The sequence below is a fragment of the Medicago truncatula genome, chromosome 6 (genome assembly GCF_003473485.1).
Source record: "Medicago truncatula cultivar Jemalong A17 chromosome 6, MtrunA17r5.0-ANR, whole genome shotgun sequence".
NCBI classification, from domain to species: domain Eukaryota; kingdom Viridiplantae; phylum Streptophyta; class Magnoliopsida; order Fabales; family Fabaceae; genus Medicago; species Medicago truncatula.
This window is the reverse complement of record NC_053047.1, coordinates 35,280,970-35,298,820: the sequence shown is the minus strand read 5'-3', so window position 1 is coordinate 35,298,820 and position 17,851 is coordinate 35,280,970. Positions and strand designations below refer to the sequence as shown.

The 17,851-nt window shown below is 32.7% G+C and overlaps 1 protein-coding gene across 1 annotated transcript; it reads left to right on the top strand.

The window, feature by feature from the left end:
• The first annotated feature begins 2,916 nt into the window (after positions 1–2,916).
• LOC11414074 (3-ketoacyl-CoA synthase 11) lies at positions 2,917–5,512 on the top strand. Its single transcript, XM_003620013.3, has 2 exons — positions 2,917–3,593; positions 4,441–5,512. The coding sequence occupies exons 1-2, from the start codon at positions 2,949–2,951 to the stop codon at positions 5,206–5,208; spliced, it is 1,413 nt and encodes a 470-aa protein (XP_003620061.1). The 5' UTR covers positions 2,917–2,948; the 3' UTR covers positions 5,209–5,512.
• Positions 5,513–17,851: the final 12,339 nt, after the last annotated feature.

Sequence of the window (17,851 nt, the reverse complement as noted above, 5' to 3'; positions counted from 1 at the left end):
AGCTCTCTATAAATGACAAATTTGTTTGAAGAAGGTTACTGACTTATATGACTTTTTAACCTAGTCACTTACATACATAAGTCTAACTTGTTCATATACTATTGTCGTTATATGCATACTTGTTTATAGTATATATCTTGTCCATAAAAGATCATAGAAATCCAATAGAGATACACTCAAAGTATAATGTTCTGAAACTTGTTTACTGCTCCTAAAGTTTATGTAAACACATTAAATTATTTGTAATGACCTGTTGTAAATATCTGGATTGAGATTAGAAAGTTCTTTAGGCTGAGATAAGGAAATCTAAGACTAAGTTGTCTTGGCACGTAATTTGTTGTTTATGGTGAATTCTCTCAGAAGTACGAGGGGGACTGGATTGACTCTAGATTGTGGAGTGAATCAAAATAACTTGCTTTTGACATCTCTATTTCCTTATCTTTTATTGTTTCATTTCAAAATAGATCCAAAACCAAAAAAGAGACCGACCCCTCATCCCCTCTCTTTTTGTGTTCTTCTCACATTCAATGACTAATTCTAGTTTAAATTGGAAAAGTCTCAAGCCTAAGCACACCATTTTAATTTTCATGCGAAAGTGTCGATGTTAATAATACTATATGTCAAGCATTGTTGTAACCGGACTAAAGTAAGTAAGAACTAATTTTAGTTTAAATCATTACTGCAAAAGTGTCGCTGCATTTGTTTTAAGTCGGTTTTCACTATCAGGTTTAAAAATGGTGTATTTTAATCCTCGTTTTATGGTAGCTTAAACTCACGTAATATCATCTTTGCAGCTATCGACTGAGTTGTATTTACGATACTTGAAATAATTGTTTCTAGCACTCTTCTTCTATACCTATTGAGACTCCAATTACCAATGACATATTTTAAGTGTGAGAACGTATATATAATAGTGTAGATTATTTGGGAATATGAACTTAATACAATAATGGTTGGATGATGGGATCAGTTAAATGAGTCAGGACATGGTCATTGCAAGTGAGACAAGATGCGAATTCTATGTGCATCACGTAGCTTCTCTTTTTTTCTTTTTTTTTACGAGAAGCATCACGTACTATGTGGTATTGGTACTATTATATAACTAGTTAAACAATTTTTTAGTTTCTTATACCAACCTTCCCTCCACGGAAGAGTTGATATGCCTTGGACATTAAATATGAGTATCTTTTTTCATTGAAAGAGTTTGACCTATTTTACTTGAAGCAACTCTCATCGGTGAAAATGGAAATTTATTACTCACTTACAAGTTACAACTCTTTGCTGGAATGTATGACTGGTTAAACAGTTATGAATAATTAAACGGTAAAATTTTACAACATCTTCCTGATTTTTCATGGATGATGTTGGTATGGGAGGAGTTGTAGGGTCTAAGTTTTATTTGAAGTGTATATTTCATAATTTGTAGATCATATGGATTCTCTTGTAATGACGGGTGAGGTACACTGCACCACCAACATAGGCAGGGCACAACAAAAACCTTGTTACTAAAATAGTACAAGAGTTGGATCTAGTAAATGCCTACATTGGTATTGGTCAAAAAAATATGGAAACTTATTTACTTTTAAGATAGACCTTGCATGGTCGACCTTAACTTTGTAATGAAAGAAACTTCAACTTCTCTTTAACTTCTCTTGTTCTTCTTCCATTATGGACAGTTGGTTTTGAGCTTATTTCTCACCAGGAATGACCCATATGCTTAGTTTTTCTCTCCTTTTATCGACATAAGAGTTGTTCACTTTTTTTGTGTGATTTTGTCGTCTAAATGCGGTGTAGTTTAGTTTTCCCGTATTCGTGCGGCGAAATTTGGTTTTCCTCTCTTGTTGAAGTGTTTGTTCTGTAAAGGTTGATAGATCATGCGGCTTATTCATGAAATTTAATTGATGCATTCTCCTGCCAACCCAAGTCAATCATCTCCTAAACTTGTAAAAACAAACATAAAAATAGTTTTTAATTGACCTAACGAGCCAACCTGCCTAATATTTTTGGCGGGTTAAAAGAATAAGTGTGCAACTCATAGTGGGTTAAATGAATTAATTCATCGAGCTCGATCCATTTTGGCATTGCTAGTAGTTATTTGATTAGTTAGGTAGATTTAGATATGATAAAAAATAAAAAAATAAAAAAAAGGTATGTCAATGAAAAAGTCTGGTTTAACCAACAAAAATGTCAAAAAATTTAAGTTGAAAATTGTGATTGAGATTCAAATTTCAGCTTCTCCACATTTGTGTGTGAGTTTTCAATAAGCTATTGTCATTTTGTTTATCTAAGAAATCAACAAATAATAACCCCATCCATCCAGTGTTATTTCTAACTTCTTTTGGAAATTTTGGGTTTTTTCTTTTTTGTAGTGAAAGAGGACTCATGCCCAAAAACTAAAAAGAACTAAATTTTTGGATTTTAATTATATGAAAAAGTTACAATTTTTAAGATATATTTATTTTTTAAATAACTTTTCACTTTTATCTAAAATGTTTGTATTTTTAATATAAGTGAGTATATATTCAATTTCTTTCTGACAAGTTTCTACAATGAGCTCTGAAAAAATATTTAATAAATCAAAACAATAAATGATTTCATTAGTTTTGATTTATTTATTTTTATCTTATACTTTGGACCAGTGGGAACATGAGACAAGCCTCACTTTTTTTAGGAAAATGTTAACGTGTGTTTCCGAGCACTCTTTAAGCACTTTAAATGGTAAATTTTTATGAAAAATGTGTATTGAATGCATTGAAAATTATAATCGTTGACTTTTTAAAAAAAATAATTACTAAATTTAGGATTCTTAAAGAGTGTCCCAAATGCACTCTCGTTTATCAACCTTTTTTTATAGGAGACAAGCCAAATATTCAATGTATCTCTTAGTTCTTTATTACAAACTTCTATAAATACAAAAGCTCCTAGACTTGAATCATAGCATATCCAACATGATGAGTATGTTTTCAATGTCATTTCTTTCCTTAGCTCAATCCAAGTTCTATACCCTCCCTATCATTGGAGACTTCCCTCTAAATATCCAAATATTATTCAACTCTAGTAACATTTTTTCACTTTTACTATGGTGTACCTTAATAGCATCTATACTAACCTTTTACCTAAAGAAATGTTCCAAAAATATATATCTAGTAGATTTTTCATGCTATAAACCTTTTCCTAGAAGTATTTGTAGTAAGGAATTGTTTATAGAAACATCAAGATGTGGAGGACATTTTAGAGATGAGAGTATAGATTTCCAAAAGAAAATTATGGAGAAATCTGGATTTGGTGATAAAACTTATGTGCCAGAGAACTTATTGAATATTCCACCAAATATTTGCACTAATGTAGCAAGGAAAGAAACTGAGGCAGTGATTTTTGGTGCTATTGATGATCTTTTGTTGAAGACAAAAATGAAGGTTGAGGATATTGAAATTCTTATAACAAATTGTTGTATTTTCAATCCTTCACCTTCTCTTAGTGCAATGGTTATTAACCATTACAGACTTAAGCATCAAATTTTGTGCTATAATTTAAGTGGTATGGGTTGCAGTGCTGGACTTATAGCCATCGACCTTGCCAAACAACTACTGCAGGTTAGATAATCTTTTTATTATTTTTTTTAAATTTTATGATCTTACTTTTTGTTTGGCTAGTAGTATAATTTCATCCTTATAGTAGCTGCGTTAAATTAAATTAATATATGTGCGAGTTTACAAAATAACTTCACTTTTAGCAGATTTATTTTTTCCTTCCTTCAAAAAAAAACATTGGAAAAATATACTGGCTTTTTGTTACAACCAAATTAAAATTTATTGTTATTATTGCAAATAAATTCATCCTTATAGTAGCTCATGGCTTTTTATATTTATGGATGTTATTTACAATATAAGTAGAAGATTACTTTTTTAAAAAAAAAATAATTGTGTTTTTTTATTAGGGATTCATTTTTACTATTATGCATAGTGGAGTATTTATGATTCGAGGTACGCATGCATAAACACAGTAGTACTATTATTCGACAAAAACACATTAGGTACTATTGGTAGTGTGATGCCTTTTATTTCTTATTATAGGTAAACATTGTCCTATGCTTTAAATGTAAAACCTAAATAACTCATGAAACATTAAAGCATCACACAAACAACATTATCTTAACCAATGAATGCTCCATAAATGAGTTCCCATAGTTAATACTAGTAGTTTTTCTTTGAATCACCGACTAAGTCAGAGACATAAGACAAAATACGAATATTGACACATCTACGCAGATAATATCTTAACAAAATAAAACAATTGAATATAATCACATGTGTTGGTGTCGTATTCGACTGTTCGTGTCGGATATGACACATATTGGACATCAGACACGACTTCAATGCGTATTTAATTTCCTATCTACCCCTTGTTTATTTTTAATTTCATATTTTTTGTTATGCATAGGTACATCCAAACTCATATGCATTAGTAGTGAGCACAGAAAACATCAATAGTGGATGGTACTTAGGAAACAGCAGATCAATGCTTGTTTCAAATTGTCTCTTTCGTGTAGGTGGTGCAGCAATTTTACTCTCAAACATTTCTTCAGATTCTAACCGTTCAAAATATCTCCTTAAACACACTGTTCGTACACACAAAGGTTCACAAGATAATTGTTACAATTCAATCCTTCAACAAGAAGATGAAACAAACAAAATCACAGGAATTTCACTCTCAAAACAACTAATGAGTTCAGCTGGTTTTGCACTTAAAGCAAACATCACAACACTTGGAAAATCAGTTTTACCTTTACTAGAACAATTAAAATATGCTGCAACTTTTGTAGCTAAAAAGTATTTTAATTCCAAAATTAGGGTTTATACACCTGATTTTAAGCTATGTTTTGAGCATTTTTGTATTCATACTGGTGGAAAAGGTGTTCAAGATGAGATACAAAAAGTGCTTGGATTAAGTGATTGGCAAATTGAGCCTTCAAGAATGACACTTTATAGATATGGAAATACTTCAAGTAGTTCTGTTTGGTATGTTTTGGCTTATTGTGAAGCTAAGGGAAGGATAAGGAAAGGTGATAGGATTTGGCAAATTGCATTTGGGTCTGGATTTAAATGTAACACTGCTGTTTGGTGTGCTTTAAGGAATGTTGATCCTGTTAAGGAGATTAATCCTTGGAGTGATGAGCTTCATGAATTTCCTGTTGATGTTTCAAAATGATGTTAGTAACCTACTTGGGCTGACATGATCATATTGTCTTGGGACCTGAAAGTGTGCTCCTCCTCAAAGTTTCTGGTTCGATTCACCCTGATGTCAGTTTGAGTGGTTTCTGGTTCGATTCACCCTGATATTGTCTTGGAATGATATTCCTAATAATTGGTAGTTATGTTACTAGTACTATATCAGAGATAGATTAATTGATGAATAATGTGTTGTAGTATGTTTGGGAAATGGTGTGTGATTTGTTCTAAGTGAAACTTTTTTTTGTTGAATTTTAGTAATCTTATAGAATAGAAACTATATATCCATTGTTTTTATTGTTATATAGGTTGTATTTTATATTATTTTGTTTGAACAAGACAAACAATTTGTCACTATAGCAATGGTCTAACAAGTGGATGAATTAAAAAGGGTGTCTATAAAACTTTACACCCTAAAATAGATACCAATATTGTGTGATATGGTTGGCAATTAATGGTGCCCATTTCATCAAACATGTTATCATGGTTTCGATCTCAAATTATGGGTGAGAAAAAAAAATTGTGATTAAAGAGGGCAAAGCCCAAGAAAAAAAACAAAATTACAAAATTAGTGGAACATTCCTGAGTATACATGCTTCGGATATGTCTTAAAAAGAAGATTTTGAAGTTCTATAGAGGAGATTTCAAAATTCTTACATCATAAGAATTTTAATTAAAACTAAAATTAGTCAACCAATCAACACATTTGTTTCTCGCGCGGCATGTGTGCTTAGTAACAATATTTTCATGTAAGATGGCGAGATCCTGAATACGGCGGACCAAGATAGGGGTGTCTATTAAGCTTACAACTCCTATTACCATATCGATTAGAAGCTCAGAGTCACTCTCAACTATGAAATGAGTAAAATCTTTCCTATTTGTCATTTGCATTCATGTGTAGATACCCCATATTTCAGCATGAAGGGCATCACAATCTCCAATTCTTTGAGTGTAACCTTTAAACGGCTACAGTTTAAGTTTCGAAAAAGATAACCACAACACGCAAATCTCATTGAATCCTTGTAAGCTCCATCACAACCAAGCCTTATCCACTCTCTTGAAGGATACTTCCAACCAATGTAAATAGTTTCCTGCTACCTATGCCTTCCCACATCTAATAATCTCTCAAACCATCTTAAGAAAAAATGGCTGTTGTGAATGACTAATAATCAAGTCACTAAAACATAAAACATATTAGTTTCCGACTTCCTATCGAGACCATGTGTTCGCACTGAAAATAGAACAAAACATATTAATTGAAATGCCTTAGTACAATTTTTTTTTAATCAGCAAAATTTTATTAAAAATCAGATCTTTGCATGAGACAAACATAGACCGGTGATACAAAAAGTACAAACTAAGGCGTCGTATATAGATGGAACATCCAAAAACAAACACCAACAAAGACACTCCTACGATCAACACCCAACAACACCCACCAAAATAAACATCCCCTAAAAACTGACTTCTATATTTACCAACCACTGAAAAAACGACACATAAATCCACCAAAATGCCTTAGTACTCGTACAACTCACATAAACTAACCCAATCAACCGGTCGAGTAGTCCAATTTTTTCTGATACCCTCCATTCCATTAACTGCATGAGATTTGATTTTGATTTGATTTGACACAAGCACATGTACTCATTGACTAATAATAACTTCACTCTCCTTATCAAAACTAGCTTCTGATTTGAACTGTCATTTCCATGGCATTGATTTCACTCAGCAAATGATTACGCTCTAATTAATTTTGGTTGTTTAATCTGTTATGGGTCAAGTTAACTAGTGTTTCTAGGACTCTAGTTAGTGCTTCCGGAGTACTAGTTAAAGAAAAAAAAAACAAGTTTTACATTGAAGAATATATTTTTTTATACTTTTTACTACTTGATTACACAAGTTTTTTTTTCTGATTACAATTTGATTACACAAGTTTCAATATAATGTGAATCGTCTAATTTTAAATAGACCGCAGAGATGAGTAAATGTATGTTTCTTTTTTCTAAGGGAAGTAACTTCATGTTTCTTAAATACAAAGAAATTTGGGTCCTATTTCTATAGTATATGATTTTTGATGAACAATAATCACCATCTGCATACTCCAAAGTAAGTAATTCATTAATTATGCTCATCAATAGACTGAACCAAATTTACTCCATAGAGATAAGAGGCTAGCATCAATGTCAGGGAAAGTGTGCCTCATTGACAAACTATTACTGTTACATTTGATTATTTTATACCGGTACAAATTAAAAATAACTTATAAAAGAAAGAAATAAATAAACTTTACAAATTAATCTTATTAACTATTGATACATTCATCATTATAACAAATATAAAATAGATGATATTGACTTAAGAATGATGTATACATAGTATTAATTAAAATGTGCTATTAAAAAATGTTAAAGAATATCACATCGGACATAAGATGGCCTGAACATGTGGTAGGTAGCCCAATGAATCATAACTATCAGAGTTTCTGTTAGTTATGATTCATTAAACTATTTGCTATCAGATTTCCGTTATCGAATCACCCACTATTTATGTCCACAAGTGGGTGCAATCCTATCAAGCATGTCTCGGGCATCGAACACACTTTAAATTTAATTATGTCCTCAAATGGGGGCAATCCTATAAAGCGTGTCTCAGGCATCGGCACGCTTTAAATTTGAGATTTTGATACGTACATATTGTAATATTCACTTCCATCATCTCCTTCAACCTTCCTCTCCTTATGTTGAAAATAAAAATATTCATTTTACAACATAATTTGTAAATATAATAACACTGAGGGAGTAAGCTCCAACCATAGCACTAATTACCCTGCCTCCTCCAACAGAAACAAAGGGAGACAGAAAACCATGCAGAATCCAATTGATAAATCATAAACCAGTTGATATTGATGGATGAACATGAGCTTCTACACACTACTAGTGTAGTGATTCAGAAGTCAGCACATGGAAAGGCTCAAAATTTAACTGGCACAGATTATTAGCTCAACTACTCATTACTTCTATGATAAGTATTTTCTAAGTTCCAACTACTCAAACACCAAAAGCTGAACCAACGGAGCTATAGCTAACAGTAACACCGTGACTTCCTAACCTCAACCAGTAGGAATTCAACTTATCATTAATGTTTTATGATATTTTTATACGTTATCATTAAATTCTCCTCCATTTGTCAGAGCATATTATTCAGGGTATCTAAATGAGTTGCATAGAAGAATGTGATCTGTCAGGTGAGGATGGATGGTGGCTACGTCGGTAATGGCACGGTGCGATGGAGATGTAATTATTAGAAATTATGGTTGGGCTTAACACAATCCCACAAAACCAGCTTGTGAGGTGAGGATTGCCCCCACTTATAAACAAATTGTCAGGCCAACTCCTAACCGATGTGGGACTCTTAACACACACCCTCACGCTCAGGATTGCACATCAGATGCGTGAACATAAATGACGGGTGGTCCGATAACGGAAACCTATAACAGGTGGCGCAAAGAATCGTGAAGAGGCTTGGTACCATATTAGAAATCGTGGTTGGACCTAACACAACTCCACAAAACCGGCTTGTGAGGTGAGGATTGCCCCCACTTATAAACAAATTGTCAGGCCAACTCCTAACCGATGTGGGAATCTTAACAGTAATCTTACAGTGGGATGAAAGGTGTCTGCATGCATGTTAGTACTTCGACGATCAAATCAGTATGAAAAATGAGAGGTGTGTAAAAAAGTGTGGGAAAGTGAATCATACCTTGAAGGTGAAGCAAGGTCACCCTTATATAGGCACGTGTGTGGAGTAACCGTCTCTGTGTGATGTGGCGCCTTATCAGGGGTCTGTTGAGGGACACGTGTACGGTGCTTGATGCACTGGGGCGCATCCAGTGAGGTAGGACGTACCGTTGCTAACATGGTCCCTCAAGCGATGCGCCTTAGGTCGGTGGATGTTTTAACCCACGTGTCATTACGGGACTGACCTTCTAACCGGTCTGAAACAAAATGAATTCGTTCCTTATTTTTTCTTTGATCGGAGGAACCGGGCGTAGCAAAGTGAGTAGTATAAAAATTGTACGAGTAGTTTAAATAAGGTACAGTATTATCATTAATGTTTTGTTGCATATTAAAGTATTCTACCATCATTTTCTTGTATGTGGTATCATTAATATAAGGTACTTTATTTTTTTTACCATTGAAGCACAATGTGTATAGAGACCTCATATTAATTAGTAGTTATGAAACCCAAAGTAGGTTTTTAAAAAAGACCATGTTAGATGTAAGTAATTTTTAACATCGACAATGGAAAATTCTTTTTTCAGATTTAAATAGATTTCATATGTACATATTACTCATTTATATTTTAAGGGTTAATTAAGTTTTTAGTCCTTATAAATATTCACAGTTTTGTTTTCAGTCTCTACAAAATAAAATCACATTTTTTAGTCCCTGTGACATTTTCCTTAAGCATTTTAGGGACTAAAAATGCTGATCTAAAAAATTTTATAGGGACTAAAATTTATGATGGAAAATTTTATAGGGTCTAAAAATGTTGATGAAAATTTTTATAAGAACTAAAAAGTGTGATTTTATTTTGTAGGGACTAAAAACAAAACTGTGAATATTTATAAGGACTAAAAACTTATTTAACCCATAATTTTATAATGATAGTGGTTAATAATTGTTTTGTCCCTCCAACTCAATACCTCAAAAAAAAATATTAATTAGGTCTCATTAATAACTAAATATTATCTATCAACTAAATCATTGGTCCATGTGACGCACGGAGTAGTTATATTTTGGCTTAATTACACTTTTGGACCCTTATCTTTTTAAAAGTTGCGGTTATGGACCCCTAACTAATTTAAATACAAAACAGCCCCCTATGTTTTGATTCTTTGGCAGTTTTGGACTCCCAGTCCATTTTTGACTCGGTCAACGCTGACGTGGCACCCTAAGTGAGGTGTCACGTGTCAATTTTTTTTTTTTTTGCCTTAGGGGTCCAAAACTGCCAAAGAATCAAAACATAAAGAGTTGTTTTGTATTTAAAACTAGACTCTTGACCCGTGCTACCGCACGGGTCCTACCAAGAAGAAGTTAAACGAATAAGTCGCAACAATGTAAACATATATAGTTAATAGAAGTCTTATAAAGATTTAAAAATATGTTCCCTTCTACGACAACAATAGCAACAAAATGAGATGATAATATACCTCAGAAAAATGTTTGAACTTTAATCATCAAGATACATTATAAAAACTTCATGATAAACAACATTTGAGATGATATGTATGCTCACAACTTTTGGGTGATAATACAGGGGCATAGCATATTTCGAACATGTGAATACTAACATTACACAATATTACATAGATGGCTGTTTATTAATATTGCTACACAACAATCCTACGATAGTATCAATATCAAAATATAATCATAACCATAAGGTTCTCAACTGCCCAATGAATACCGGTGCAGCAGAACAGAACAACCAAAGATGACACGCCAGAAACAGTCAAGCAGACCAAATACCATGTATATTCCGAAAATTCCCTCTTCACGAATCCATTCACAGTTAGCAGACTTATAATCGATGTAGTTCTAACTCCCTTTACATACACAAATACTGGAAATCCCATAACAAAATAACATAAAGCTTCCTCTTCATAGATACCAAACCTAAATCCAATTTCCTCAATAACAACCGAACAAAGTCCAAGCCAGACTAACAAAATCATACCAAAACTTCAAATGTCCTTAAAGGCAGACTAATAAAACCATACCAAAACTTCTTCCTACACCATACATATGCAGCATAAATTTATAATTACCTACCAGGACCTGCACTTTAAGGAATCAGTACACCATTGAGATGAAGGACATTTGAAGCATGTTGATCTTACCCTTAATCCATAGCAAGATATCATTTAACATGTTCTGAAATAAACTCAAATCAACCCAGTCCCAAAACAAATTAAAATCCTATTTTTCAGGCCAGTGTTGTGACATAATTACTATAATTGATTTGAGTTGGTTTTAAGACATAAGGTATGTTTCCATAAAAAAATAAGTTCCTGATTTGAGTAAGTTTCGGAACTTAAGGTTACAATGCAAACTTGAAAAATAGAAATAATAGAACTCAAAATTCAAGTATATTAAGAGAATCTAATTGTGACCAAATTAATCTAAGTAATTTCATCAATACCCATTATTCGCTCTTTGTCTTCACTTGTCTTTTGATTTTGAAGTGCTGATCTCATGGTTTTTAGCTCTCAACTGTTCTTCAAACTTCTACAATAATTTTTAATTTATAAAACTCTTATTTTTTGACTCATTCGAGTTTCACTTCAATTTTTAAAACATTGATTTAAAGTTTAAACACAACTATTACATCCAAAACATCATAAGGGACATGAAAAACAGAAACTCCATTTCTCTAGTAGACCATGCAATTCCAAAAAAGTGAGCAGAGAGTATACTGCAATGGGACTCTGTACTCATGTTATTGTTATCTTTAATTAAGTCAACTACATATTTAAATAATCCTGAAATCATTAGAAAGTGAAAACACAAACATTAAATGATATGCTTACGGTCCATGAGTTTCTGATTTGGAATGATCAATATATGTAAATAAATTCAGTATGCAGCTAACATGGAGAAGAATCAAGGAATGTTTGTATTGATAATCATATCTCAGACCTATAATAAGTGTACAAACACTTGCTATAACATGATATTATAATCATAGCCAAATTGCAGAAAACTTGACTTAAATTCTGAAGTTTATAAGAACAGAGAGCAAACGCAAATTGAGAGCACTAAATTTTATGTAAACAGATTTTTGAGCCAAAACTATTGTTATCGATCAAGGCATCAACCAATCATCACAACCAAAACCCTTGTAAATATAATCACCTATCATACCTCTAATAACCAGATTTTTTTTTAGCTATAACATGATATTAAATTCAAATCGAAAATGCAAATAACTTCAGTTGAATTCTGAATTTAATATGAACCAAAATAAAAAGCAACTAAGAAAATCATTTTCCATTTCAAAGGTTTTAAACAACAAAGTTCACTTTTTCAGCATCACGTATAAACTACAAAATAAAATCCAACCACAATCCTTCGATCATATCATAAAATTACTGAATTACCGACCACAATCGTGTCATCGGCTCTAATGTGATGTCGTAATCAATTACCTGATGACATTTCATATTACCACGGGATGTGCACTATATATGAAGATATCATGCTCACACCTTGAGTCAATTGTACATCAGCAAAATCCATTCTATCAACAAACAAAATACGTAAAGTTGTTAACCATGGTCATGCATAAAAATGTGCGAAAATCATGTATTTATATGTTACAACACCATACTTTTTTTTTGTACATTTCAACTTCAGGCAGATCGCCTTTTAAAATCACTTTCGTCCCAAAGAATGAGTTCGCCGCACCCATTGCAATGTGGACGTGTATGCTATGTGTTAACAGAAAAAAAAAATAACGAAACAATATAGTTCAGACATGAATTGTGATGTGGAGTTGACTGTATCTACTCATATATTTCCTAGTTTTGCCGAACTGTAATATCAATTGTTCGATGAAGAACATTGTAACGCCTAGTCGATATATTTAATTATTTTGATTTAATTAGAGTCTTATATGTGATTTTAATTAATATTGGTGATTTATGTGGTGTGATATATTTTATTATATGGTTGATTTTAATATTAATGTGATTAGGTGATAAATAATGATTATTTTGGTGTTTGAGGAGTTAATAGAATTTAATAGAATTTATGGGGAGTTTAGTGTAATAAAGGGGAGTTGAGAAGGCAGTTAAGAAAGAAAGAAAAGAGTCAGAAAACACTTTTACGTGAAACTGACAGTTTTGGGAGAAAGGGAGAGAAGAGCAAGTTAGAGCCAAGAACCAATTTTTGCTGTGCATTTTCTGCAATTTCTAAGGTAAGGGTGAGGTTTACTTCAGTAGTATAGATTTTAATTTCTGATTTTGAGTTTAACAGGTTTTGGAGTGAATGGGGAAATTATGGGTTTGTGATGAAATGATGTTTTTGAAGTAGATATTGCTGTTCTGATATTAGAATTAGGTTCTGGTTGCATAGAACACTTCATTATGTATCTGTAAACTAATTTGGGAGTGATTTGAAGAAAAATGGGATTTTGGGAAAAAACCTATTTTCTGCCTGTACAGAAGTTCATCGCTCGCCTCGCGAGTAGCCTTGCTCGCCATGGCGAGTGAGCAACTTCATAGCTCGCCTCACGAGCAGACCAACTCGCCGTGGCGAGTAACCCAGATCAAAACTGGATTTTTAAATTGTTGTTATAAGATGTTTTGGGGATAGTTTAATGTACCTAAATGATTTTAATGATGACTGGAGCAAGTTTTAGATTAAAAAGATGAATAGGGAGCTTAGAATTGAGGTTTGAGTGAGAAAAATGTCAAAACTCCCGAGAGCACCTACTTTTCACTCGCCTCGAGTTCGCCTTGAACTCGCCATGGCGAGTAACCTGTTTTGTGAACTCGCCATAGCGAGCAAATGTGCCCGCGAGGCGAGCTACCCAGTTTTTGAGTGTTGAATTTGCTTGCATGAATGGTAGTGATTGATGTTGTTGTTTTGAGCATAGTTATATTAAATTGTGCATTATTCTGGATGGTTGGATTGCTGATTGTTGATGTTGCTGATGGCTGTGATGTATGATTTGTTTATTGAACCATACATGTTGTATAAGTGGAGTCATATGGAGTATGTATGCATGGTCAAGTTGTATGTAGATATACACAAGTAGGTCCATTGCATATGCATAAACAGCGGAGAGGACTCATGTCCTGGAGCACTAGTTGTTCACAGCGGTGAGGGCTTCGGTCCTGATGAATGCTTTAACCATTCAAAAGCGGTGAGGGCTTCGGTCCTGTTTGGTACCACATGCATATTTGCATTTATTGAGGAGTCTTAGTGGTGTCGTCATGTCATGCACGAGTCTTCATTGTTGGGTGTGGTTATTATATTGATGATGTTGATGATGTTGTTTGATGAGTATATATTTATACATATATATTTGATGAAATGATTTGATGGTGACGTTGTTGTTGCTTGTGGAATTATATAATTATAATTGCAAGATGATTTGATGTTATAGGGTGTTAGATTCAATTGATGATTTTAATATCTATATTTTATTGTTGTGAATCTCACCCCTTCTGCTTGAAAATGTGGCCCTTCCTATGGTAACTTGCAGGTGATCCTGAGTAGTTGGTGGTGGCTCAAGAGTCGTGTCTAGGGCTCTGATACGTGGGATGAGAATTATTATTAGTATTATTGTTGTCTTTCCTTCCTATATATCAATTTTTGGAACTTGATGATGTGGCCCTTTGTTGGTTGATTAGTTGTTGTTTAGGCTTAATGCCAAGATATTGTTTTGCAGAATTTAACCGTTGTTGTTGTCATTTGAAATGCAAACATTCCGCTGCATGATTTTTGAAGTTATGAAAGATGTTGAATTAAATAGTTTTATTTTCTATTTAAAAAATTTTGAAATGTAGTGTAGCATGTCCGTTTGGTGAATTACTCTGATGAATATTTTATATTTAAATACTTTTGGGTAACGGTGTGTTACAAACATCAATATTATCAGTTGGGAATTATCATTCGCAGCAAAATACTTCTCAATTGTTTTTGCAAATTCACCCCAAAAAGAACATTGGATTCTTCTTCCCCTGCAATGTATAATGATATAATCAATATCAATAAAAACTTCTTCATTTTCACTTCACATAATATATAATATCCACGTTAATATATATATCTTACTCAATATCTTCTAATTTGATATCAATGACTTTGGTCTTTCTACCATTTTTATCGTTCTCTCGGATATTATCAAGCTCAAAACAACAGACAATAACAGTAATAGAACTGCTACACCGGAAGGTAACTAAAACCAAAAAACGAAACTCCTAACAGCTGCTGGCCGCAAAACTCCAGAAAATTAAAGTTGGAAACTTTTCAAAACAAAACTAAAGAAACAACCAATGTAGCAAATGATTTTGTTCAAAATTTCACAAATAATAGAAAAACCAATGATTTTGAGTTGAAAAGTTCATAATTTTCTTCTACAAACATAAAATTAACAACTTTCTTGCAGATGTGTAGGTTAAAAAAATCACAGAATAATTTATTTTTAAAAAAAAAAAAAAACTCAACTACCTTGATACCCCAATTGCTATATTTTGATATTTTTTGCCAAATAGCGGCATTTCTTGCCAAGGAAAGCTCGGATATAAAATCAAAGTTGATAGAACCACCGAGTAAGATAAATTATGACCTAACAGATGAAGAATTGAAGATTCAATTGAGAGAAAAGAAAGATGATTTGCAAATATAAAGTAGTAGTAGAGATTTCCAAACCCTAACAAATTGATAGAAATTAGAGAAAAATAGTGAGAGAAGGGGGTACCTAAAATTGATTCAAGAAATTCCATCCCAACCATCGTACTTCAATCCTCACAATTTCATCAAAATAAACTTCACCGATTTTCTTAAGAAAGTTATAAGTTCACCTATTTACAATCCGGTTTGCATAACCAAATGAACAGCAAGCAAGACACGACACGTGAGGTACTTCATCGCTCTCTCAGAAAGAAGAAGGAGTTAGAGGAGGAAAGAGTTTGGCATTGAAAACATAAGAGTGAATGGGAATAGCAAAAAAGTTGAGAGATTGGGGAGATAGAGAGACACCTCGGGTAATACAAATTCATTTGAAAACTGAATGGACATTGAAGGTTCATTGGTGTTAGTGGGTAGTTGGCAGATAGGGTCAGCACTTAATGCAAATTTGAAAGGTCATCAGATCAAAGACTAAGATTTATGGTGTGGTTGGCAGTTGAGATTAGCATTAATTATGGATTAGGGAGGGAAAAACAAAAGTGATTAGGGCACCAGCTCATCAAGTCTAGCTTTAATAATAAAGGATAGTTAGGGGTCCATAACCGCAACTTTTGGAAAGATAGGGGTCCAAAAGTGCAATTAATCCTTATATTTTCGGAGTAAGAATTATCCAAAATATCTAATGATATCCAAAAATACTGAAAACGGGTTGAGATATAAAAAAAAATGTTAAAATATGGTTTTGGTCCCTGCAAATATATCTCGTTCGTTTTGGTTTTAGTCCTTGTAATTTTTTTGTTGTTTTTGGTCCCTGCAAATATGTCTCGTTTTGGTTTTGGTCTCTGGCCCCACTTTTGTGATGATTTGCACACATGACACATGATGGCTAAACTCATTTATTAGAAAAATAATCCTTGCAAAATCTTTTGATTTTTAAAAAGGTCCAACCAAAATGAGACATATTTGTAGGGACTAAAACCATATTTTAGCATAGAAAAAATATTGTTGCTTGGAATATTTTTTATACAAGAATCTCTACTTTGAATGATATATTTTCCAAAATACATCTAAAATAGGACAGAAAGATGGTTGTATGCAAACCGATAAACTTTTATCTATGTCAGATTTATGGAGTCAAATTTGATTGCATCAACATTGCGATCGGAGGAAGACACCATTCCCATGTGAGAAAGGCATCAATAAGAGTAAGCAAAACAAAAGAAAGACAATTCCATAGTGTGAAGGTAGAACAAAAACCATAGTTATCTCCATTAAAACAACATATACTAATCAAGCAATAAAAATTGAATAAAATTCCATTTCCAACATCCTTCAAAAGAAAAAAACAATTATCCTGCATAAATCGAACATTGTTCTAAACTTGCATCATAGAAATTATATACAATTCCTTCAAAAAAAAAAATTATATACAAAAATTGATAGCATACCTTTTTTATTAGGTTTTATCCTTGTCCTATCCTTTCTAATTGTTATAAGAAAAAATTATAGCATTAGATTATAGAGCAAAATAAAGAGTAAAAAATCAATAACAGTGACATAATATGCGTTTTTTCTCAAGTAATCATGTTGCTTTTCTTAAAGTACATGATAACATTAAGTAAATTCAATTTAATAAATTTAGTTTAATAAACATAAATTCATTAGAAATGTTGCAGATGAACAATCAAAGCAGCAATATAGACAAACAGAAACTACATGATCCAAAATAACATACACAAATTTTTTAGAAACCGTAAAAAAAACATGATATGGATCTGTTAGTCTGTAATTTCTACATAATCATTTAATGCAGTCAACATTGGTTAACTTTTATCTTTTCAAGAATCAAAGTCTTTCTCTTCAACATGAGGATTTCGATGAGATTTGGACTTAGCGTGTGAAAGGGTCTCAAAGCTCCAGAGTTCGACAAGACGTAATCCAAGAATGCAAGTTCGTCGAAGCCAGGCAATTATTGTTGAGGCGGGAAGAATTTGAATTCAAAAAACAGCGGTTTCCTTGATGAAAACGTGGGAGATAAGCGGTTTCTCGATGGAAGGAGTGTTGATCATGGAGTTAGCATTTTTTCAGTTATTTCACTCTGTATAAATAATAGTTTTCCTTATGAAAAATAAGTCGCAAATTGAATGCCATCACTCCGTTCCTCTTATACTCAACACCAGATATAAATGAAGGTTGTAA